Source organism: Bombina bombina, chromosome 5 (genome assembly GCF_027579735.1).
Source record: "Bombina bombina isolate aBomBom1 chromosome 5, aBomBom1.pri, whole genome shotgun sequence".
Lineage (NCBI taxonomy): Eukaryota > Metazoa > Chordata > Amphibia > Anura > Bombinatoridae > Bombina > Bombina bombina.
The window spans coordinates 1,084,581,102-1,084,607,198 of NC_069503.1; the positions used below are offsets into that span (position 1 = coordinate 1,084,581,102).

A 26,097-nucleotide genomic window follows, 5' to 3' on the forward strand; every position below is an offset into this window, starting at 1 on the left:
GAGAAATTATGTAAGATGGACAAGTTCCTAGAGGTTCCGGTGCACCCCGACGCTTTTCCTATACCCAAGCGGGTGGCGGACATAGTGAATAAGGAGTGGGAGAAGCCCGGCATACCTTTTGTTCCCCCTCCTATATTTAAGAAATTATTTCCTATGGTCGACCCCAGAAAGGACTTATGGCAGACAGTCCCTAAGGTCGAGGGGGCAGTTTCTACTCTAAACAAGCGCACTACTATTCCTATGGATAAAAAATTGGAGGGTTTGCTTAAAAAGATTTCTCCAACATAGGTGTGTCCGGTCCACGGCGTCATCCTTACTTGTGGGATATTCTCTTCCCCAACAGGAAATGGCAAAGAGCCCAGCAAAGCTGGTCACATGATCCCTCCTAGGCTCCGCCTACCCCAGTCATTCTCTTTGCCGTTGCACCGGCAACATCTCCACGGAGATGGTTAAGAGTTTTTTGGTGTTTAAATGTAGTTTTTATCCTTCAATCAAGTGTTTGTTATTTTAAAATAGTGCTGGTATGTACTATTTACTCTGAAACAGAAAAGAGATGAAGATTTCTGTTTGTAAGAGGAAGATGATTTTAGCAAACGTTACTAAAATCGATTGCTGTTTCCACACAGGACTGTTGAGATGAAGTAACTTCAGTTGGGGGAAACAGTTGGCAGACTTTTCTGCTTGAGGTATGACTGGCCACATTTCTAACAAGACTATGTAATGTTGGAAGGCTGTCATTTCCCCTATGGGGACCGGTAAGCCATTTTCTTAGATTAAGTAAAAGAATAAAGGGCTTTATAAGGGCTTAAAAAACTGGTAGACATTTTTCTGGGCTAAAACGATTACTTTGCTAAGCATATTTGGCAGATTATAACTCTTAATAGTTATTATAATCTTGGGGATTGTTGTAAAAAAACGGCAGTCACTGTATTGGACACCTTTTTCAGATGGGGGCCTTTTCTAGTCATAGGCAGAGCCTCATTTTCGCGCCACTAATGCGCAGTTGTTTTTGGAGAGCAAGGCATGCAGATGCATGTGTGAGGAGCTAAGAACCACTGAAAAAGCTTATAGAAGGCGTCATTTGGTATCGTATTCCCCTCTGGGCTTGGTTGGGTCTCAGCAAAGCAGATACCTGGGACTGTATAGGGGTTAAATGTAAAAACGGCTCCGGTTCCGTTATTTTAAGGGTTAAAGCTTTCAAATTTGGTGTGCAATACTTTTAAGGCTTTAAGACACTGTGGTGAAATTTTGGTGAATTTTGAACAATTCCTTCATACTTTTTCACATATTCAGTAATAAAGTGTGTTCAGTTTAAAATTTAAAGTGACAGTAACGGTTTTATTTTAAAACGTTTTTTGTGCTTTGTTGACAAGTTTAAGCCTGTTTAACATGTCTGAACCATCAGATAAGCGATGTTCTATATGTATGAAAGCCAAGGTTTCTCCCCATTTAAATATATGTGATGATTGTGCCATAGTGTCCAAACAAAGTAGGGACAATGATGCCACAGATAATGATATTGCCCAAGATGATTCCTCAAATGAGGGGAGTAAGCATGATACTGCATCATCCCCTTCTGTGTCTACACCAGTTTTGCCCACACAAGAGGCCCCTAGTACATCTAGTGCGCCAATACTTATTACCATGCAACAATTAACGGCTGTAATGGATAATTCTATTGCAAACATTTTATCCAAAATGCCTACTTATCAGAGAAAGCGCGATTGCTCTGTTTTAAACACTGAAGAGCAAGAGGACGCTGATGATAACTGTTCTGACATACCCTCACACCAATCTGAAGGGGCCAGGAGGGAGGTTTTGTCTGAGGGAGAAATTTCAGATTCAGGAAAAATTTCTCAACAAGCTGAACCTGATGTTGTAACATTTAAATTTAAATTAGAACATCTCCGCGCACTGCTTAAGGAGGTATTATCTACTCTGGATGATTGTGACAATTTGGTCATTCCAGAGAAATTATGTAAGATGGACAAGTTCCTAGAGGTTCCGGTGCCCCCCGATGCTTTTCCTATACCCAAGCGGGTGGCGGACATAGTAAATAAGGAGTGGAAAGGCCCGGCATACCTTTTGTTCCTCCCCCTATATTTAAGAAATTATTTCCTATAGTCGACCCCAGAAAGGACTTATGGCAGACAGTCCCCAAGGTCGAGGGGGCGGTTTCTACTCTAAACAAACGCACTACTATTCCTATAGAAGATAGTTGTGCTTTCAAAGATCCTATGGATAAAAAATTAGAGGGTTTGCTTAAAAAGATGTTTGTTCAGCAAGGTTACCTTCTACAACCAATTTCTTGCATTGTTCCTGTCACTACGGCAGCGTGTTTCTGGTTCGAAGAACTAGAAAAGTCGCTCAATAAAGAATCTTCGTATGAGGAGGTTATGGACAGAGTTCAAGCACTTAAATTGGCTAACTCTTTTATTTTAGATGCCGCTTTGCAATTAGCTAGATTAGCGGCAAAAAATTCAGGGTTTGCTATCGTGGCGCGCAGAGCGCTTTGGCTAAAGTCTTGGTCAGCGGATGTGTCTTCCAAGACAAAATTGCTTAACATCCCTTTCAAGGGTAAAACATTGTTTGGTCCTGATTTGAAAGAGATTATTTCAGACATCACCGGGGGAAAGGGCCACGCCCTTCCTCAGGATAGGTCTTTTAAGGCTAAAAATAAGCCTAATTTTCGTCCCTTTCGCAGAAACGGACCAGCCTCTAATTCTACATCCTCTAAGCAAGAGGGTAATACTTCTCAACCCAAACCAGCCTGGAGACCGATGCAAGGCTGGAACAAGGGTAAGCAGGCCAAAAAGCCTGCCACTGCTACCAAAACAGCATGAAGGGATGGCCCCCGATCCGGGACCGGATCTGGTGGGGGGCAGACTTTCTCTCTTTGCTCAGGCTTGGGCAAGAGATGTTCAGGATCCTTGGGCACTAGAAATAGTTTCTCAGGGTTATCTCCTGGAATTCAAGGAACTACCCCCAAGGGGAAGGTTCCACAGGTCTCAATTATCTTCAAACCAAATAAAAAGACAGGCATTCTTACATTGTGTAGAAGACCTGTTAAAGATGGGAGTGATACATCCAGTTCCAATAGGAGAACAAGGGATGGGGTTTTACTCCAACCTGTTCATAGTTCCCAAAAAAGAGGGAACATTCAGACCAATTTTAGATCTCAAGATCCTAAACAAATTTCTCAGGGTTCCATCGTTCAAAATGGAAACCATTCGAACGATCCTTCCTACCATCCAGGAAGGTCAATTTATGACCACGGTGGATTTAAAGGATGCGTACCTACATATTCCTATCCACAAGGAACATCATCAGTTCCTAAGGTTCGCTTTTCTGGACAAGCATTACCAGTTTGTGGCACTTCCATTCGGATTAGCCACTGCTCCGAGAATTTTCACAAAGGTACTAGGGTCCCTTCTAGCGGTTCTAAGACCAAGGGGCATTGCAGTAGTACCTTACTTGGACGACATCCTGATTCAAGCGTCGTCTCTGTCAAAAGCAAAGGCTCATACGGACATCGTCCTAGCCTTTCTCAGATCTCACGGATGAAAAGTGAACAAAGAAAAAAGTTCTCTGTCCCCGTCAACAAGAGTTCCCTTCTTGGGAACAATAATAGATTCCTTAGAAATGAGGATTTTTCTGACAGAGGTCAGAAAATCAAATCTTCTAAGCTCTTGTCAAGTACTTCATTCTGTTCTTCGTCCTTCCATAGCGCAGTGCATGGAAGTAATAGGATTGATGGTTGCAGCAATGGACATAGTTCCTTTTGCACGAATTCATCTAAGACCATTACAACTGTGCATGCTCAGACAGTGGAATGGGGATTATACAGACTTGTCTCCGACGATTCAAGTAGATCAAAAGACCAGAGATTCATTCCGTTGGTGGCTGATCCTGGACAACCTGTCACAAGGAATGAGTTTCTGCAGACCAGAGTGGGTCATTGTCACGACCGACGCCAGTCTGGTGGGCTGGGGCGCGGTCTGGGAACCCCTGAAAGCTCAGGGTCTATGGTCTCGGGAAGAATCTCTTCTCCCGATAAACATTCTGGAACTGAGAGCGATATTCAATTCTCTCAAAGCTTGGCCTCATCTAGCAAGGGCAAAATTCATAAGGGTTTCAATCAGACAACATGACGACTGTTGCATATATCAACCATCAGGGGGGAACAAGGTGTTCCCTGGCGATGGAGGAAGTGACCAAGATAATTCAATGGGCGGAGGATCACTCCTGCCACTTGTCTGCAATCCACATCCCAGGAGTGGAAAATTGGGAAGCAGATTTTCTGAGTCGTCAGACATTCCATCCGGGGGAGTGGGAACTCCATCCGGAAATCTTTGCCCAAATAACTCAATTATGGGGCATTCCAGACATGGATCTGATGGCCTCTCGTCAGAACTTCAAGGTTCCTTGTTACGGGTCCAGATCCAGGGATCCCAAGGCGACTCTAGTAGATGCACTAGTAGCACCTTGGACCTTCAACCTAGCTTATGTATTCCCACCGTTTCCTCTCATTCCCAGGCTGGTAGCCAGGATCAATCAGGAGAGGGCTTCGGTGATCTTGATAGCTCCTGCGTGGCCACGCAGGACTTGGTATGCAGACCTGGTGAATATGTCATCGGCTCCACCATGGAAGCTACCTTTGAGACAGGACCTTCTTGTTCGAGGTCCATTCGAACATCCGAATCTGGTTAACCTCCAACTGACTGCTTGGAGATTGAACGCTTGATTTTATCGAAGCGTGGGTTTTCAGATTCTGTAATAGATACTCTGATTCAGGCTAGAAAGCCTGTAACTAGAAAGATTTACCATAAAATATGGAAAAAATATATCTGTTGGTGTGAATCTAAAGGATTCCCATGGAACAAGATAAAAATTCCTAAGATTCTATCCTTTCTACAAGAAGGTTTGGAGAAAGGATTATCTGCAAGTTCTCTGAAGGGACAGATCTCTGCTTTATCTGTTCTACTTCACAAAAGGCTGGCAGCTGTGCCAGACGTTCAAGCGTTTGTTCAGGCTCTGGTTAGAATCAAGCCTGTTTACAGACCTTTGACTCCTCCCTGGAGTCTAAATCTAGTTCTTTCAGTTCTTCAAGGGGTTCCGTTTGAACCCTTACATTCCGTAGATATTAAGTTATTATCTTGGAAAGTTTTGTTTTTGGTTGCAATTTCTTCTGCTAGAAGAGTTTCAGAGTTATCTGCTCTGCAGTGTTCTCCGCCCTATCTGGTGTTCCATGCAGATAAGGTGGTTTTGCGTACTAAGCCTGGTTTTCTTCCGAAAGTTGTTTCCAACAAAAATATTAACCAGGAGATAGTTGTACCTTCTTTGTGTCCGAATCCAGTTTCAAAGAAGGAACGTTTGTTACACAATCTGGACGTAGTCCGTGCTCTAAAATTCTATTTAGAGGCTACTAAAGATTTCAGACAAACATCTTCTTTGTTTGTTGTTTATTCTGGTAAAAGGAGAGGTCAAAAGGCAACTTCTACCTCTCTTTCTTTTTGGCTTAAAAGCATTATCCGATTGGCTTATGAGACTGCCGGACGGCAGCCTCCTGAAAGAATCACAGCTCACTCCACTAGGGCTGTGGCTTCCACATGGGCCTTCAAGAACGAGGCTTCTGTTGATCAGATATGTAAGGCAGCGACTTGGTCTTCACTGCACACTTTTGCCAAATTTTACAAATTTGATACTTTTGCTTCTTCGGAGGCTATTTTTGGGAGAAAGGTTTTGCAAGCCGTGGTGCCTTCCATTTAGGTGACCTGATTTGCTCCCTCCCTTCATCCGTGTCCTAAAGCTTTGGTATTGGTTCCCACAAGTAAGGATGACGCCGTGGACCGGACACACCTATGTTGGAGAAAACAGAATTTATGCTTACCTGATAAATTACTTTCTCCAATGGTGTGTCCGGTCCACGGCCCGCCCTGGTTTTTTTAATCAGGTCTGATGAATTATTTTCTCTAACTACAGTCACCACGGTATCATATGGTTTCTCCTATGCATATTTCCTCCTGTACGTCGGTCGAATGACTGGGGTAGGCGGAGCCTAGGAGGGATCATGTGACCAGCTTTGCTGGGCTCTTTGCCATTTCCTGTTGGGGAAGAGAATATCCCACAAGTAAGGATGACGCCGTGGACCGGACACACCGTTGGAGAAAGTAATTTATCAGGTAAGCATAAATTCTGTTTTTTGTACAGCAAGGTTACCTTCTACAACCTATTTCGTGCATTGTTCCTGTTACTACAGCAGCGTGGTTCTGGTTCGAGGAACTAGAAAAGTCGCTCAGTAGAGAGACTCCATATGAGGAGGTTATGGACAGAGTTCACGCACTTAAGTTGGCTAACTCTTTTATTTTAGATGCCGCTTTGCAATTAGCTAGATTAGCGGCGAAAAATTCAGGGTTTGCAATTGTGGCGCGCAGAGCGCTGTGGCTAAAGTCTTGGTCAGCGGATGTATCATCCAAGACAAAATTGCTTAACATCCCCTTCAAGGGTAAAACTCTCTTTGGACCAGAATTGAAAGAGATTATCTCAGACATCACTGGGGGAAAGGGCCACGCCCTCCCACAAGATAGGCCTTTCAAGGCCAAGAATAAGTCTAACAGACCGGCCTCTAATTCTGCATCCTCTAAGCAAGAGGGTAATGCCTCACAGTCCAAACCAGCCTGGAAACCGATGCAAGGCTGGAACAAGGGTAAGCAGACCAAGAAGCCTGCTACCGCTAACAAAACAGCATGAAGGAGTAGCCCCCGATCCGGGACCGGATCTAGTGGGGGGCAGACTCTCTCTCTTTGCTCAGGCTTGGGCAAGAGATGTTCAGGATCCCTGGACGCTAGAAATAGTTTCTCAGGGTTATCTTCTGGAATTCAAGGAACTACCCCCAAGGGGAAGGTTCCACATGTCTCTCTTATCCTCATGCCAAATAAAGAGACAGGCGTTCTTACATTGTGTAGAAGACCTGTTAAAGATGGGAGTGATACACCCAGTTCCGATGACGGAACAAGGAATGGGATTTTACTCAAATCTGTTCGTAGTTCCCAAAAAAGAGGGAACCTTCAGACCAATTCTGGATTTAAAGATCCTAAACAAATTTCTCAGGGTACCATCGTTCAAAATGGAAACCATTCGAACGATTCTACCCACTTTCCAGGAAGGTCAATTTATGACTACCGTGGATCTAAAGGATGCGTACCTACATATTCCTATCCACAAAGAACATCATCAGTTCCTAAGGTTCGCCTTTCTGGACAAACATTACCAGTTTGTGGCCCTCCCATTCGGATTAGCCACTGCTCCAAGGATTTTCACAAAGGTATTTGGGTCCCTTCTAGCAGTTCTAAGACCGAGGGGCATTGCAGTAGTACCATACTTGGATGACATTCTAATACAAGCGTCGTCCCTTTCAAGAGCAAAGGCTCATACAGACATCGTTCTGGCCTTTCTCAGATCTCACGGATGGAAGGTGAACATAGAAAAAAGTTCTCTGTCTCCGTCAACAAGAGTTCCCTTCTTGGGAACAATAATAGATTCCTTAGAAATGAGGATTTTTCTGACAGATGTCAGAAAGTCAAAACTTCTAAGCGCTTGTCAAGTTCTTCATTCTGTTCCACGTCCTTCCGTAGCTCAGTGCATGGAAGTAGTAGGGTTGATGGTTGCAGCAATGGACATAGTTCCTTTTGCGCGAATTCATCTAAGACCATTACAACTGTGCATGCTGAAACAGTGGAATGGGGACTATACAGACTTGTCTCCAGTGATTCAAGTAGATCAGAAGACCAGAGATTCACTCCGTTGGTGGCTAACCCTGGGCCACCTATCCCAGGGAATGAGCTTCCGCAGACTAGAGTGGGTCATTGTCACGACCGACGCCAGTCTAGTGGGCTGGGGCGCGGTCTGGGAATCCCTGAAAGCTCAGGGACTATGGTCTCGGGAAGAGTCTCTTCTCCCGATAAACATTCTGGAACTAAGAGCGATATTCAATGCTCTCAGGGCTTGGCCTCAGCTTGCAAAGGCCAGATTCATAAGATTTCAATCAGACAACATGACGACTGTTGCGTATATCAATCATCAGGGGGGAACAAGGAGTTCCCTAGCGATGAAAGAAGTGGCCAAAATAATACAATGGGCGGAGGATCACTCCTGCCATCTATCTGCGATCCACATCCCAGGTGTGGAAAACTGGGAAGCGGATTATCTGAGTCGTCAGACTTTCTAATACTATGTTGCAGGCTCGTAAATCTGTTTCTAGAAAGATTTATCATCGAGTTTGGAAGACTTACATTTCATGGCATTCTTTTCGAATTCTTAGAATTTCTCCAACATTGGTGTGTCCGGTCCACGGCGTCATCCTTACTTGGGGGAATATCTCTTCCCCAACAGGAAATGGCAAGAGTCCCAGCAAAGCTGGCCATATAGTCCCTCCTAGGCTCCGCCCACCCCAGTCATTCTCTTTGCCGTTGCACAGGCAACATCTCCACGGAGATGGTTAAGAGTATGTGGTGTTTAGTTGTAGTTTTTTTATTCTACTATCAAGAGTTTGTTATTTTAAAATAGTGCTGGTATGTACTATTTACTCTGAAACAGAAAAGGATGAAGATTTCTGTTTGTGAGAGGAAGATGATTTTAGCAGACAGTAACTAAAATCGATTGCTGTTTCCACATAGGACTGTTGAGATGAAGTAACTTCAGTTGGGGGAAACAGTTAGCAGACTTTTCTGCTTAAGGTATGACTAGCCATATTTCTAACAAGACTGTGTAATGCTGGAAGGCTGTCATTTCCCCTCATGGGGACCGGTAAGCCATTTTCTTAGTTTCAAACAGAATAAAGGGCTTAATATGGCTATAAAACTGGTAGACACTTTTATGGGCTAAATCGATTGCTTTATTTGGACATTTTATACATGTTTATGCTGATAATTCACACTTATAAACTTGGGGAACGTTTTTTAACATCAGGCACTATGTTAGACACCTTTTCCAGTCAGGAAGGGCCTTCCCAGTTGTAGGCTGAGCCTACAGTTGTTTTTGAGAGCAAGACATGCAGATGCATGTGTGAGGACCTGAAAGTAGTTGGAAAAGTTTCTAGAAGGCGTCATTTGGTATCGTATTCCCCTCTGGGCTTGGTAAAGTCACAGCAAAGGCTGTAGCTGGGACTGTATAGGGGTTAAATTTGTAAACGGCTCCGGTTCTGTTATTTTAAGGGTTAAAGCTCTTTGGTATGCAATACTTTTAAGGCTTTAAGACACTGTGGTGAAATTTTTGTAAATTTTGAACAATTCCTTCATACTTTTTCACATATTCAGTAATAAAGTGTGCTCTGTTTAAAATTTAAAGAGACAGTAACGGTTTTGTTTTAAAACGTTTTTTGTGATTTATTGACAAGTTTAAGCCTGTTTAACATGTCTGTGCCTTCGGATAAGCTATGTTCTATATGTATGAAAGCCAATGTGTCTCCCCATTCAAAATTGTGTGATAATTGTGCCATAGCGTCCAAACAAAGTAAGGACAGTACTGCCACAGATAATGAAATTGCCCAAGATGATTCCTCAGATGAGGGGAGTAGACATGATACTACATCATCTCCTACTGTGTCTACACCAGTTTTGCCCACGCAGGAGGCTCCTAGTACATCTAGCGCGCCAATGCTTATTACCATGCAACAATTGACGGCTGTAATGGATAACTCCATAGCAAATATTTATTTCATGTAATTAGCAAGAGTCCATGAGCTAGTGACGTATGGGATATACATTCCTACCAGGAGGGGCAAAGTTTCCCAAACCTTAAAATGCCTATAAATACACCCCTCACCACACCCACAATTCAGTTTTACAAACTTTGCCTCCGATGGAGGTGGTGAAGTAAGTTTGTGCTAGATTCTACGTTGATATGCGCTCCGCAGCAAGTTGGAGCCCGGTTTTCCTCTCAGCGTGCAGTGAATGTCAGAGGGATGTGAGGAGAGTATTGCCTATTTGAATGCAGTGATCTCCTTCTACGGGGTCTATTTCATAGGTTCTCTGTTATCGGTCGTAGAGATTCATCTCTTACCTCCCTTTTCAGATCGACGATATACTCTTATATATACCATTTCCTCTACTGATTCTCGTTTCAGTACTGGTTTGGCTTTCTACTACATGTAGATGAGTGTCCTGGGGTAAGTAAATCTTATTTTCTGTGACACTCTAAGCTATGGTTGGGCACTTTGTTTATAAAGTTCTAAATATATGTATTCAAACATTTATTTGCCTTGACTCAGAATGTTCAACTTTCCTTATTTTTCAGACAGTCAGTTTCATATTTGGGATAATGCATTTGAATTAATCATTTTTTCTTACCTTCAAAAATTTGACTCTTTTTTCCCTGTGGGCTGTTAGGCTCGCGGGGGCTGAAAATGCTTCATTTTATTGCGTCATTCTTGGCGCAGACTTTTTTGGCGCAAAAATTATTTTCCGTTTCCGGCGTCATACGTGTCGCCGGAAGTTGCGTCATTTTTTTGACGTTATTTTGCGCCAAAGATGTCGGCGTTCCGGATGTGGCGTCATTTTTGGCGCCAAAAGCATTTTAGGCGCCAAATAATGTGGGCGTCTGATTTGGCGCTAAAAAATATGGGCGTCGCTTTTGTCTCCACATTATTTTAGTCTCATTTTTCATTGCTTCTGGTTGCTAGAAGCTTGTTCTTTGGCATTTTTTCCCATTCCTGAAACTGTCATTTAAGGAATTTGATCAATTTTGCTTTATATGTTGTTTTTTTGTCTTACATATTGCAAGATGTCTCACGTTGCATCTGAGTCAGAAGATACTACAGGAAAATCGCTGTCTAGTGCTGGAGCTACCAAGCTAAGTGTATCTGCTATAATTTTGGTATCTGTTTCTCCAGCTGTTGTTTGTATTGCATGTCATGACAAACTTATTAATGCAGATAAAATTCCCTTTAGTACTGTTACATTACCTGTTGCTGTTCCGTCAACATCTAATTTTCAGAGTGTTCCTGATAAACATATGAGATTTTATTTTTTAAATCCATTAAGAAGGCTATGTCTGTTATTTCTCCTAGTTTACATAAAAGTCTTTTAAAACTTCTCTTTTTTCAGATGAATTTTTAAATGAACATCATCATTCTGATACTGATAAATCTTTGTATTTGTTCAAGATGGAATTTATTCGTTCTTTATTTAAAGAAGTATTAATTGCATTAGAAATAGAGGATTCTGGTCCTCTTGATACTAAATCTAAACGTTTAAATAAGGTTTTTAAATCTCCTGTAGTTATTCCAGAAGTGTTTAATCTCCCTGATGCTATTTCTGAAGTAATTTCCAGGGAATGGAATAATTTGGGTAATTCTTTTACTCCTTCTAAACGTTTAAGCAATTATATCCTGTGCCATCTGACAGATTAGAGTTTTTTTGGGACAAAATCCCTAAGGTTATGGGGCTGTCTCTACTCCTGCTAAATGTACTACTGTTCCTACGGCAGATAGTACTTTATTTAAGGAAAATTGAATCCTTTCTAAGAAAAGCTTACTTATGTTCAGGTAATCTTCTTAGACCTGCTATATTTTTAGCGGATGTTGCTGCAGCTTCAACTTTTTGGTTAGAAGCTTTAGCGCAACAAGTAACAGATCATAATTTTATAGCATTATTATTATTCTATATCATGCTAATAATTTTATTGGTGATACCATCTTTTGATATCATTAGAGTTGATGTCAGGTATATGTCTCTAGCTATTTTAGCTAGAAAAGCTTTATGGATTAAACTTGGAATGCTGATATGTCTTCTAAGTCAACTTTGCTTTCCCTTTCTTTCCAGGGTATTAAATTATTATCTCAATTGTTTCTGGAAGGAAGAGAACTTTTTTACCAAAGGATAAAAAATCTAAGGTAAATTTAGGTCTAATAGTCTTTTTCGTTCCTTTCCTCACAACAAGGAACAAAAGCCTGATCCTTCATCCTCAGGAGCGGTATCAGTTTGGAAACTATTTCCAGTTTGGAATATATCCAAGCCTTATAGAAATCTATAGCCAGCTCCTAAGTACCCATGAAGGTGCGGCCCTTATTCCAGCTCAGCTGGTATGGGGCAGATTACGTTTTCTTCAAAGAAATTTGGATCAATTCCGTTCTCAATCTCTGGTTTCAGAACATTGTTTCAGAAAGGTACAGAATTGGCTTCAAGTTAAGGCCTCCTGCTAAGAGATTTTTTCTTTCCCGTGTCCCAGTTAACACAGCAAAGGCTCAGCATTTCTGAAATGTGTTTCAGATCTAGAGTTGGTTGGAGTAATTATGCCAGTTCCAGTTTTGGAACAGGGGCTGGGGTTTTATTTTATCTCTTCATTGTACCAAAGAAGGTCAATTCCTTCAGACCAGTTCCGGATCTATCAATATTGAATCGTTATGTAAGGATACCAACATTCAAGATGGTTACTGTAGGACTATCCTGCTTTTTGTTTAGCAACGGCATTATATGTCTACAATAGATTTACAGGATGTGTATCTGCATATTCCGATTCATCCAGATCACTTTTAGTGTCTGAGATTCTCTTTTTAGACAAGCATTACCAGTTTTTTGGCTCTACCGTTTGGCCTAGCCTCAGTTCCAAGAATTTTTTTCAAAGGTTCTCGGTGCCCTTCTTTCTGTAATCAGAGAACAGGGTTTTGGTATTTCCTTATTTGGACGATATCTTGGTATTTGCTCAGTCTTCTCATTTTCGAAGAATCTCATACGAATCGACTTGTGTTGTTTCTTCAAGTTCATGGTTGGAGGTTCAATTTACCAATCAGTTAATTGATTCCTCAGACAAGGGTAACCTTTTTAGGTTTCTAGATAGATTCAGTGTCTATGACTCTGTCCTTGTCAGACAAGAGAAGTTTAACTTTGATATCAGCTTGTCAAAACCTTCAGTCACAATCATTCCCTTTGGTAGCCTTATGCATGGAAATTTTAGGTCTTAGGACTGCCGCATCAGATGCGATCTCCTTTGCTCGTTTTCACATGCGACCTCTTCAGCTCTGTATGCTGAACCAATGGTGCAGGGATTACTCAAAGATATCTCAATTAATATCTTTAAACCGATTATACGACACTCTCTGACATGGTGGACAGATCACCATCGTTTAGTTCAGGGGGCTTCTTGTTCTTCCAACCTGGACTATAATCTCAACAGATGCAAGTCTTACAGGTTGGGGAGCTGTGTGGGGGTATCTGACGGCACAAGGGGTTTGGGAATCTCAGGAGGTGAGATTTCCGATCAATATTTTGGAACTCCGTGCAATTTTCAGAGCTTTCCAGTCTTGGCCTCTTCTGAAGAGAGAGTTGTTCATTTGTTTTCAGATAGACAATGTCACAACTGTGGCATACATCAATCATCAAGGAGGGACTCACAGTCCTCTGGTTATGAAAGAAGTATCTCGAATTTTGGTTTGGGCGGAATCCAGCTCCTGTCTAATCTCTGCGGTTCATATCCCAGGTATGGACAATTGGAAAACGGATTATCTCAGTCGCCAAACGTTGCACCTGGGCGAATGGTCTCTTCACCCAGAGGTATTTCCTCAGATTGTTCAATGTGGGAACTCCCAGTAATAGATCTGATGGCTTCTCATCTAAACAAGAAACTTCCCTGGTATCTGTCCGGATCCTGGGATCCTCGGGCGGAGGCAGTGGATGCATTATTTTCTTCCTTACAAGTGTCATCCTGCCTATATCTTTCCGCCTCTAGTTCTTCTTCCAAGGGTATTCTCCAATATTCTAAAGGAATGCTCGTTTGTCCTGCTGGTAGCTCCAGCATGGCCTCACAGGTTTTGGTATGCGGATCTTGTCCGGATGGCCTCTTGCCAGCTGTGGACTCTTCCGTTAAGACCAGTCTTTCTGTCTCAAAACCTTAATTTTAAGGTATGGAGTTTGAACGCTTGATTCTTGGTCAAAGAGGTTTCTCTGACTCTGTGATTGATACTATGTGACAGGCTCGTAAATTTGTATCTAGAGAGATATATTATAGAGTCTGGAAGACTTATATTTCTTAGTGTCTTTCTCATCTTTTTTCTTGGCATTCTTTTTGAATACCGAGAATTTTTCAGTTTCTTCAGGATGGTTTAGATAAAGGTTTGTCCGCAAGTTCCTTGAAAGACAAATCTCTGCTCTTTCTGTTCTTTTTCACAGAAGGTTTGCTAATCTTCCTGATATTTATTGTTTTGTACAACCTTTGGTTCGTATAAAACCTGTCTTTAAGTCAATTTCTCCTCCTTGGAGTTTGAATTTGGTTCTGGGGGCTCTTCAAGCTCCTCCTTTTGAACCCATGCATTCTTTGGTCGTTATATTACTTTCTTGGAAAGTTTTATTTCTTTTGGCCATCTCTTCTGCCAGAAGAGTCTCTGAATTATCTACTCTTTTTTGTGAGTCTCCTTTTCTGATTTTGCATCAGGATAAGGCGGTGCTGCGAACTTCTTTTGAATTTTTTACCTAAGGTTGTGAATTCTAACAACATTAGTAGAGAAATTGTGGTTCCTTCATTATGTCCTGATCCTATGAATTCTAAGGAGAAATCATTGCATTCTTTGGATGCTGTTAGAGCTTTGTAATATTATGTTGAAGCTACTAAGTCTTTCCGAAAGACTTCTAGTCTATTTGTCATCTTTTCCGGTTCTAGAAAGGCCAGAAAGCTTCTGATATTTCTTTGGCATCTTGGTTGAAATCTTTATTTCATCATGCCTATGTTGAGTCGGGTAACACTCCGCCTCAAAGGATTACAGCTCATTCTACTAGGTCAGTTCTACTTCCTGGGCGTTTTAGGAATGAAGCTTCGGTTGATCAGATTTGCAAAGCAGCAACTTGGTCCTCTTTGCATAATTTTACTAAATTCTACCATTTTGATGTGTTTTCTTCTTTTGAAGCAGTTTTTGGTAGAAACGTACTTCAGGCAGTGTTTTCAGTTTGAATCTTCTGCTTATGTTTTTTCATTAAAATTTTATTCTGGGTGTGGATTATTTTCAGCAGGAATTGGCTGTCTTTATTTTATCCCTCCCTCTCTAGTGACTCTTGCGTGGAAAGATCCACATCTTGGGTAATCATTATCCCATACGTCACTAGCTCATGGACTCTTGCTAATTACATGAAAGAAAACATAATTTATGTAAGAACTTACCTGATAAATTCATTTCTTTCATATTAGCAAGAGTCCATGAGGCCCGCCCTTTTTTGTGGTGGTTTTGATTTTTTTGTATAAAGCACAATTATTCCAATTCCTTATTTTATATGCTTTCGCACTTTTTTCTTATCACCCCACTTCTTGGCTATTCGTTAAACTGAATTGTGGGTGTGGTGAGGGGTGTATTTATAGGCATTTTAAGGTTTGGGAAACTTTGCCCCTCCTGGTAGGAATGTATATCCCATACGTCACTAGCTCATGGACTCTTGCTAATATGAAAGAAATGAATTTATCAGGTAAGTTCTTACATAAATTATGTTTTTATCCAAAATGCCTGCATATCAGAGAAAGCGCGATTGCTCTGTTTTAAACACTGAAGAGCAGGAGGGCGCTGATGATAATTGTTCTGTCATACCCTCACACCAATCTGAAGTGGCCATGAGGGAGGTTTTGTCAGATGGGGAAATTTCAGATTCAGGAAAAATTTCTCAACAAGCTGAACCTGATGTTGTGACATTTAAATTTAAATTAGAACATCTCCGCGCACTGCTTAAGGAGGTGTTATCTACTCTGGATGATTGTGACAACTTGGTCATTCCAGAGAAATTATGCAAGATGGACAAGTTTCTAGAGGTTCCGGTGCACCCGACGCTTTTCCTATACCCAAGCGGGTGGTGGACATAGTGAATAAGGAGTGGGAGAAGCCCGGCATACCTTTTGTTCCCCCCCCCCTATATTTAAGAAATGATTTCCTATGGTCGACCCCAGAAAGGACTTATGGCAGACAGTCCCTAAGGTCGAGGGGGCAGTTTCTACTCTAAACAAGCGAACTACTATCCCTATCGAGGATAGTTGTGCTTTCAAAGATCCTATGGATAAAAAATTGGAAGGTTTGCTTAAAAAGATTTTTGTACAGCAGGGTTACCTTCTACAACCCATTTCGTGCATTGTTCCTGTCACTACAGCAGCGTGGTTCTGGTTCGAGGAACTAGAAAAGTCGCTCAGTAGAGAGACTCCGTATGAGGAGGTTATGGACAGAGTTCACGCACTTAAGTTGGCTAACTCTTTTATTTTAGATGCCGCTTTGCAATTAGCTAGATTAGCGGCGAAAAATTCAGGGTTTGCAATTGTGGCGCGCAGAGCGCTTTGGCTAAAGTCTTGGTCAGCGGATGTATCATCCAAGACTAAATTGCTTAACATCCCTTTCAAAGGTAAAACTCTCTTTGGGCCAGAATTGAAAGAGATTATCTCAGACATCACTGGGGGAAAGGGCCACGCCCTTCCACAAGATAGGCCTTTCAAGGCCAAGAATAAGTCTAATTTTCTAAGCACTTGTCAAGTTCTTCACTCTGTTCCACGTCCTTCCATAGCTCAGTGCATGGAAGTAGTAGGGTGGATGGTTGCAGCAATGGACATAGTTCCTTTTGCACGAATTCATCTAAGACCATTACAACTGTGCATGCTCAAACAGTGGAATGGGGACTATACAGACTTGTCTCCAGTGATTCAAGTAGATCAGAAGACCAGAGAGTCACTCCGTTGGTGGCTGACCCTGGACCATCTATCCCAGGGAATGAGCTTCCGCAGACCAGAGTGGGTCATTGTCACGACCGACGCCAGTCTAGTGGGCTGGGGCGCGGTCTGGGAATCCCTGAAAACTCAGGGACTTTGGTCTCGGGAAGAGTCTCTTCTCCCGATAAACATTCTGGAACTAAGAGCGATATTCATTGCTCTCAGGGCTTGGCCTCAGCTTGCAAAGGCCAGATTCATAAGATTCCAATCAGACAACATGACGACTGTTGCGTATATCAATCATCAGGGGGGAACAAGGAGTTCCCTAGCGATGAAAGAAGTGGCCAAAATAATACAATGGGCGGAGGATCACTCCTGCCATCTATCTGCGATCCACATCCCAGGTGTGGAAAACTGGGAAGCGGATTATCTGAGTCGTCAGACTTTCCATCCGGGGGAGTGGGAACTCCACCCGGAGATCTTTGCCCAGTTGACTCAATTATGGGGCATTCCAGACATGGATCTGATGGCGTCTCGTCAGAACTTCAAGGTTCCTTGCTACGGGTCCAGATCCAGGGATCCCAAGGCTACTCTAGTGGATGCACTAGTAGCACCTTGGACCTTCAACCTAGCTTATGTTTTTCCACCGTTTCCTCTCATTCCCAGGCTGGTAGCCAGGATCAAACAGGAGAGGGCCTCGGTGATCTTGGTAGCTCCTGCGTGGCCATGCAGGACTTGGTATGCAGACCTGGTGAATATGTCATCGGTTCCACCATGGAAGCTACCTTTGAGACAGGACCTTCTTGTTCAGGGTCCATTCGAACATCCAAATCTGGTCTCCCTCCAGCTGACGGCTTGGAGATTGAACGCTTGATTCTATCAAAGCGTGGGTTTTCAGATTCTGTGATAGATACTCTGGTTCAGGCCAGAAAACCGGTAACTAGAAAGATTTACCATAAAATATGGAAAAGATATATCTGTTGGTGTGAATCCAAGGGATTCCCATGGAATAAGATAAAAATTCCTAAGATTCTTTCCTTTCTGCAAGAAGGTTTGGATAAAGGATTATCTGCAAGTTCTCTAAAGGGACAGATTTCTGCTTTATCTGTCTTACTACACAAACGAAAAAAGATATACAAAGACCCCAAAAAAGTCCAAGAAAAAGATTAAGAGAGGTTGTATAGGAAAAGGAAGAGACAAAAATAAGAGATTACAAAAGGACGAAGTAGTAGCTAAGGGTATTTGTAACTTAAGCAGTGTCACGCTGAATAAAGATGAATTAAAAGTCCTAAACAGAGGTCTATCATTTGCACCCTCTACAAGAATGAACAAATTTCAAACACATATACATATAAGTCAATTCGTCAGAAAACTGACTTTGAAAAAATATTTCATAAAAAATCCCATTGAAAGAAACTTCCAGACACCACTTAATCACACTACTAATGCCAATAATTCTCCAAAGTATATACATACTGAGTTAAAAGAAAAATCAAAATTTTATCCAAGACATGAACGTGGAAGTAATCTCGAATTATTCGAACAACTAGTTCAAAAAGATATACAAAATACAAAATCAAAAAACCATGCTAAATATAATCTTTCACTAAAAGAAAAACAAGCATTGCAAAGTTTGCAAAAGAACAAAAACATAGTAATAAAACAAGCTGATAAAGGAGGGGTTGTAATTCTGGATAAAACAGAATATTTGAAAGAATCAAATAGATTACTTGAAGATCAGACCACTTACACCATACTTAAATCAGATCCAACTAATACATACTCTAACAGATTGAATGCATTACTAGATGAAGCCAAACAGAAAGGCATTATTAATACTAAAGAATTTAGATATCTATCACCAACATTCCCAAAAATACCCATTTTCTACTACCTCCCCAAAATACATAAAGATATACAAAATCCACCCGGTAGACCAATCATTTCAGGTATTGGATCAATAACATGCAACCTTTCAGAATACATAGATAAATTTTTACAGAAATATGTTAAAACTCTCCCATCATATCTGAAAGACACGACAGACGTACTACAAACTTTAGATAAAATTACATGGCAAGACAATTATTACCTCATCACTAGTGATGTTTCATCACTCTACACAAGTATCAAACATAATTACGGTATAAAAGCAGTGGAAAATTATCTATCTAATGACAAAGAACTTGAGAAAGATCAGGCCAAATTCTTATTGGAGGGAATCTCTTTTATTTTGAATCAAAACTATTTTTCTTTCAATGGGAAATTTTTCCTTCAGATAACAGGTACAGCTATGGGCACGAGGTTTGCGCCAAGCTACGCTAACTTATTCATGGGCAACTGGGAACAAGAATTTATCCAGAGCCATGAGCTTGGCGCAAACCTCGTGCTATACAAACGGTACATAGATGATATCCTGATGATTTGGAGAGGGGATATTGTCCATTTAGAAAAGTTCCTTAATGATATGATTCATAACACAATAGGTCTGCAATTCACACACAATATAAGTAGAACAAAAATAATTTTTCTGGATTTAGAAATTGAAATTATTGACAATTCAATAAACACAAAGACACATTTTAAGACAGTAGACGCCAACAATTTAATACATTCAGAAAGCTGTCATCTAAAAAGATGGAAAGAGAATGTTCCAAAGGGACAATGTATTCGATTACGTCGAAACTGTTCTAAAACAATACATTATTTGGAACAAGCGGACTTTCTAGAAAGAAAATTTCTAGAGAAAGGCTATAAAAAAGAGATAGTAACAAAAGTAGTAACAAAAGCAAAAAAAGATGTGGAAGCAACTGATAGAAATGAATATTTAAAATATAAAGACAAATCTAAAGTAAACACTCCAGAAAATACTATTATTAATGTACCACTAATCACCAATTATAATGATGACTTCAAAACCTTGAAAAAGATTGTTAACAAACATTGGCATTTGGTACAAAATGATCCAATAATAGGCAACAAAGTATCTCCATACCCCAATATTCTATACAGAAAGGCAAAAAACCTAAAACATATTCTATCCCCTAGTGAGTTTAAAACTGAACATCAAAACACTAAACAAATCAGCCTATCAGGTAACGATATTAAAGGTTTTTTTCCCTGTTTTGGATGTAAGTCCTGCCAACATAGTTGTAAAACAAAAAATTACAAGTCCACACAAACTGGAAAAATATATGACATAGACTGCACAATTAGATGTCAAGATAAAGGGGTAATATATATGATCCAATGCACATGTAATAAACAATACATTGGAGAAACGACTAGGACCCTCAGGGAAAGAATCCGAGAACATCTATGGACAATAGAGAAAGGCAAAAAAGAAACCTACTTATACCAACATTTTAAAGAACACCATAACAACAATTTATCAGATTTTAAATATTGGGGGATTTAAAAGATCACTCCGAATTGGAGGGGAGGTAACTTAGAAGTTGAACTCCTTAGAATGGAATCAGAAACCATATATACATTACAGACCCTCCAGCCACTAGGACTAAATTCAGAATTAGAGATATCCATTTTTCTTTGAAATTTCTATATTGCATGTTTTTGTTATATTTGCTTTATGTACCCTTGATACCTTATATTTAGGAGCGATCCCCCAAAACTACAAAATGTAGGTACACTCATAATTGATACATAATCGCTAATATCGCAAATAACTCTATCTGTCTAATTATTGGCAGTCCAATCCCACAAATGGATTCAGAATTAGAAAACCTCTATATCTGCAATATTTGGATAAAATTATAATTCCAAATCCTAACATATGATGGACTCACTGTCCTCCATGTACACTATTCCATCAAGTCCACCTTTAGTGATGTCACTTATGTAGGTATAACGTCATTAATTCTGAATGGTAGTATTTACACCAACAATTCATCCTTAACACTAATCTATTGCCTCAGAGATCGCTTTAAAACTAGCTTAACGTTATGTGTAACACCTCACAACATAAGGTATTATTTCCAATGTAACTTTTTTAGATAGAAAGTCCAAATTGCCTATTTTTTATAATCTCACATTATTGTGTTCCCTGTTATAATAATATCTTATGAGATAATAGTTAATTTATTATGTTGTATAAGATTCCATAAATGAATAACTAATTTTGTCAAAAGTTGAGTGAAAAGCATAAAGTGAACCTTAATACCACCTTTATATAAAAAAAAACTGTTAACCTGCAATTCCACCTTAAACCTAAGAAGGTGTGCCTCCATGGAACCTACCTTAATTACCTAACCAATAAGATCACAAGAAATACCTTTATAAGGAAGCACTCAACCTGTCTGGAGTATCTTGATAAAGCCCCCAGAGGGTGAAACGCATAGATTTTACTCCAGACTTTTCTACTACCACTTTTCTACAACCACGTTTAAAGAAAGTCTTACAAACTCCAAAAAGCTGCGATCCAGCCCCTCAAGTGGACTCTCTAATTTTCATGATTTAGGAGCCAAAACCACAAGGAGGACCAAGGATCTGATCAGCGAGAAAGTGGAGCACAGCTTTTCTTTCTAACAGTGGATCCCCAACACCGCACACCAAAGTGCAGAGGAAAAAAGTTTTTTACAGCTGCAGTTCAAACATCTTGAAAAAGATCACTTACATCTGAACACGCTAAACATCCAGCGTGCACAGTCACAGCCTATCCTAAGAGAGGTGTGACCCCTAACCACCAATCAGGAACGGAGGTTTGTTTGTTATCTCACTTTAAGCCGCGAAGGAACAAAACTGAGAAGGAAGCTCACAGAACTTCCTTGAAAGGACAAATCTATGCTCTTTCTGTTTTATTCCACAGGAAAATTGCTAAACTTCCTGATATTCATTGTTTTGTACAGGCTTTGGTCCGTATCAAACCTGTCATTAAATCAATCTCTCCTCCTTGGAGTCTTAATTTGGTTTTGAAGGCTTTACAGGCTCCTCCATTTGAGCATATGCATTCTTTGGATATTAAACTACTTTCTTGGAAAGTGTTGTTCCTTTTGGCCATCTCTTCTGCTAGAAGAGTTTCTGAATTATCTGCTCTTTCTTGTGATTCTCCTTTTCTGATGGTTTTCATCAGGATAAGGCAGTTTTGCGGACTTCATTTAAATTCTTACCTAAGGTTGTGAATTCTAACAACATTAATAGAGAAATTGTTGTCCCTTCTTTGTGTCCTAATCCTAAGAATTCTTTGGAGAGATCTTTACATTCTTTGGATGTGGTGAGTGGTTTGAAATATTATGTTGAAGCCACTAAAGATTTGATGAAGACTTCTAGTCTATTTATTTATCTTTTCTGGTTCCAGAAAAGGTCAGAAGGCTTCTGCCGTTTCTTTGGCATCATGGTTAAAGCTTTTGATTCATCAAGCTTATTTGGAGTCGGATAAAGCCCCGCCTCCGAGAATTACAGCTCATTCTACTAGATCAGTTTCCACTTCTTGGGCTTTTAAGAATGAAGCTTCAGTTGTTCAGATTTGCAAAGCAGTAACTTGGTCTTCTTTGCATACATTTACTAAATTCTACCATTTTGATGTATTTGCTTCTTCAGAAGCAGATTTTGGTAGGAAATTTCTTCAGGCAGCTGTTTCAGTTTGATTCTTCTGCTTATGATTTAAGTTTTTATTTTTATTTTTTGAGAATAAACTTATATTTGGGTTGTGGATTAATTTTTTTCAACGAAATGGCTGTTTTTTATTTTATCCCTCCCTCTCTAGCGACTCTTGCGTGGAGTTCCACATCTTGGGTATTGCTATCCCATACGTCACTAGCTCATGGACTCTTGCCAATTACATGAAAGAAAACATAATTTATGTAAGAACTGGCCTGATAAATTAATTTCTTTCATATTGGCAAGAGTCCATGAGGCCCACCCCCTTTTTTATGGTGGTTATGATTTTTTGTATAAAGCACAATTATTTCCAAATTCTTTTGTTTATGCTTTTTACTCCTTTCTTTATCACCCCACTTCTTGGCTATTCGTTAAACTGAATTGTGGGTGTGGTGAGGGGTGTATTTATAGGCATTTTGAGGTTTGGGAAACTTTGCCAATATGAAAGAAATGAATTTATCAGGTAAATTCTTACATAAATAGTTTTTTCGAGTGGTGGTGCCTTCTGTTTCGGGCTGCCTGTCTTGTCCCTGTCTTGTCCCTCCCTATTCATCTGTGTCCTCTAGCTTGGGTATTGGTTGCCAATAGTAATTGATGAAGCCATGGACTCACCATATCTTAGGAAAGAAAACAAAATTTATGCTTACCTGATAAATGTATTTATTTCCTTATATAGTGAGTACACGTCCCCGTCCTCTATTTTATTTTTGTCTAAACTTCAGGCACCTCTACACCTTGTGTTACTCCTTTTTTTCTCCATTTGCCTTAGGTCGAATGACTGGGGTTTGTGGGTAGGGGAGTGATACTTAACAGCTTGGCTGTGGTGCTCTTTGCTTCCTCCTGCTGGCCAGGAGAGATATTCCCAACAGTAATTGATGAAGCCGTGGACTCACCATATCCGGAAAGAAAGAAATTTATAAGGTAACCATACATTTTGTTTTTCTTTGAACCTTCTACTTAATTTGGGTGTGTTCGCAATGTAGAAGTCTATTTTTTCTAGCTTGGGCTATGGGAGGAGTCCATGATTTTTATTTTTACAAAATTTAAATTAGTTTATGCATCTTGTAGGTACGCATGATTGAAATTATGGATGTGTTTGGTGTCTATCATAATTCCATTAAATTGTAATATGTTTTGTCTGATTTTCTGTTCTTTTTCTTTGTAAGGATTGGATAGCTCTGGTTAAAGCAGCAGCAGCTGCAGCAAAACATAAACCAGGGAGCAAACCTAGGACCAGTGCAAACAGCAATAAAGAAAAGGAGGAGAGAAAGAGTTTAAAAGGATCATCAAAGAAGGAAGAACTGTTGACCTGTAAACCTATTGACATCTTTAAGAAAGAGGAGGAAGAGCCCACGTCCAGCAAAACCTTAGGTACATCCATAACAAACTGTGTAGGTTCTATCTATGATATAGGTTCCCATACACTTTACTAGCCCTACATGTCCAGGGCAGTGTTAATGAACAAAGTAAGAAGCTTAGAATGTAAAATATGAAATTTGATACTAAAAAGTAAAAAATAAAAGATGCATTTAGGTTGCAAACCTCTAAGATTAATTGTAGGGAATGTACCAGGTATTATTATGTCAAGCTATTTATAAAGTTTAGTCAGCAGTACAGTAGCACAGCAAGGCCAGGAGCATACTTGGTTGTATAGGAAGAGGTGTTAACATCAGAAAAAGGGAGAATCTTGTGGCACTTATGGCACTTTATAGATCACTAGTTAAAGGGATATGAAACCCAAAAAATCTCTGCGCTTTCTGTTTTATTTCATAGAAAGATTGCCAAACTTCCTGATATTTATTGTTTTGTGCAGGCTTTGGTTCGTATCAAGCCTCTCATTAAATCAATCTCTCCTCCTTGGAGTCTTAATTTGGTTTTGAAGGCTTTACAGGCTCCTCCGTTTGAGCCTATGCATTCTTTAGACATTAAACTACTTTATTGGAAAGTGTTGTTCCTTTTGGCTATCTCTTCTGCTAGAAGAGTTTCTGAATTATCCGCTCTCTTGTGAATCTCCTTTTCTGATTTTTCATCAGGATAAGGCAGTTTTGCGGACTTTATTTAAATTCCTACCTAAGGTTGTAAATTCTAACAACATTAATAGAGAAATTGTTGTTCCTTCATTGTGTCCTAATCCTAAGAATTCTTTGGAAAGATCTTTACATTCTTTGGATGTGGTGAGAGCTTTAAAATATTATGTTGAAGCTACTAAAGATTTCAGGAAGATGTCTAGTCTATTTGTTATCTTTTCTAGTTCCAGGAAAGGTCAGAAGGCTTCTGCCGTTTCCTTGGCCTCGTGGTTAAAACTTTTTATTCATCAAGCCTATTTGGAGTTTGATTTTTCTGCTTTTGATTTAAGTTTTTTCCTCACATTTATGAGAATTAACTTATATTTTGGGTTGTGGATTATTTTTTTCAGCGGAAAATGGCTGTTTTTATTTTTATCCCTTCCTCTCTAGTGACTCTTGCGTGGAGTTCCACATCTTGGGTATTGCTATCCCATACGTCACTAGCTAATGGACTCTTGCCAATTACATGAAAGAAAACATAATTTATGTAAGAACTTACCTGATAAATTCATTTCTTTCATATTTCTTTCAAATATTTCATATTTTCCTCAGGGGGATATGAAAGAAGATTTCTGCCCTGAGGTTGATGATCTTAGCAGATTTAACTAAGATCCACGTTGGTTCCCACAGAGCTTCTGAAGGTAATACAAGAGACTTCTTCAGTGTGGAGAACGGTTTCATGCTACAAGCAGCATTGAGGTATGTGCAGCCCTTTATTTCTGAGGAGACTTGGTATATCAGAACTGGCTGACTTTTATTTCCCTGCAAGGGAAGGGGTAAGCAGTAGACCTGTAAAGATATGGGGTTTCCGGTGGGAGGAGCTGTGCAGTGTGAACACGCTGTGTCGGCGTTGAGAGCCGAAGTTTGATCAGCTCCATATTACTCTCTTCTGGCGTCTTATCTCCCGTTGTTGGTGCGGACAGTATCCTAGGGAGCCGGGCAAGCGCTACTCAAGCCCAGACGGGAAACCCACAAGAGACTCAATTTTGGCTTTTTTGTCAAAGCCGCAACTTCGTTACTCTGTTAAGAACCGGCAACCAGAGTACTGTGCCTAGTGATTTGCACCTGCTTCCTGCCCACCGCTGTATGTACAGCATGTCTTTACCGTGATGAGACTGTTTGTTTTGCTCTGGCCATACACCAGTATTCTTGCAGGGATGATAGCTGCCAGCGAAAAAAAAAAGATTACCTGCACGGGATAATTCCTGAGGATCAGTTGTGCCCGCTGTGGGGTAGCAATACCCCCTAGGACACCCACAGAACGCTAATTTCCCTGGGAGCATTGAAAGTAACCTTAGTAAAGCTATCAGTGTCTAGTGCTCGGGGACATAACAGCTGAAGATTCTCGGCAAATTGGAAAGTGGCCCATTGTGCGAGCCTCCCCACCCACCCAATAGGAAACGAAGGTGTGCCAGGAAGTAGACGACACCTATCATTCCCATACGGAGCTTACACAGGCTCGTTAAACCACCCGGATACTGTGTTGCTTGAAAATCATAAGGAGAGCCCCAGAGTACTCCCTGAGGACTGAGCGAACAGTTTGGGCGATATATACGTGAGTGACAAACGCCTGTTACAATCTATTTGCTGGAATCTTTGTTTGTGTGCATATTCTGCTATTGTGGTGGGTGGAGGCTTAGTAATACATCGTTATGAGGATTTCCCAGTGTCTAAATACTGCCAAGACTGTTCACTAGAACTACCTAAAAAGGGGAAAGAAAGAAAAGGGGAAAGAAAGGAGTAATTGCATATATCT

At 40.4% G+C, this 26,097-nt stretch overlaps 1 protein-coding gene across 4 annotated transcripts in view; it reads left to right on the plus strand.

The window, feature by feature from the left end:
- PHF20L1 (PHD finger protein 20 like 1) overlaps nucleotides 1-26,097 on the plus strand; it is a 584,626-nt gene that overhangs the window by 152,750 nt on the left and 405,779 nt on the right. For all 4 annotated transcript variants that reach the window (XM_053715368.1, XM_053715369.1, XM_053715370.1 and 1 more), the window contains one exon: nucleotides 23,442-23,646. In XM_053715368.1, the coding sequence (XP_053571343.1) occupies nucleotides 23,442-23,646 (205 nt within the window). The remainder of the gene's footprint in view (nucleotides 1-23,441; nucleotides 23,647-26,097) is intronic.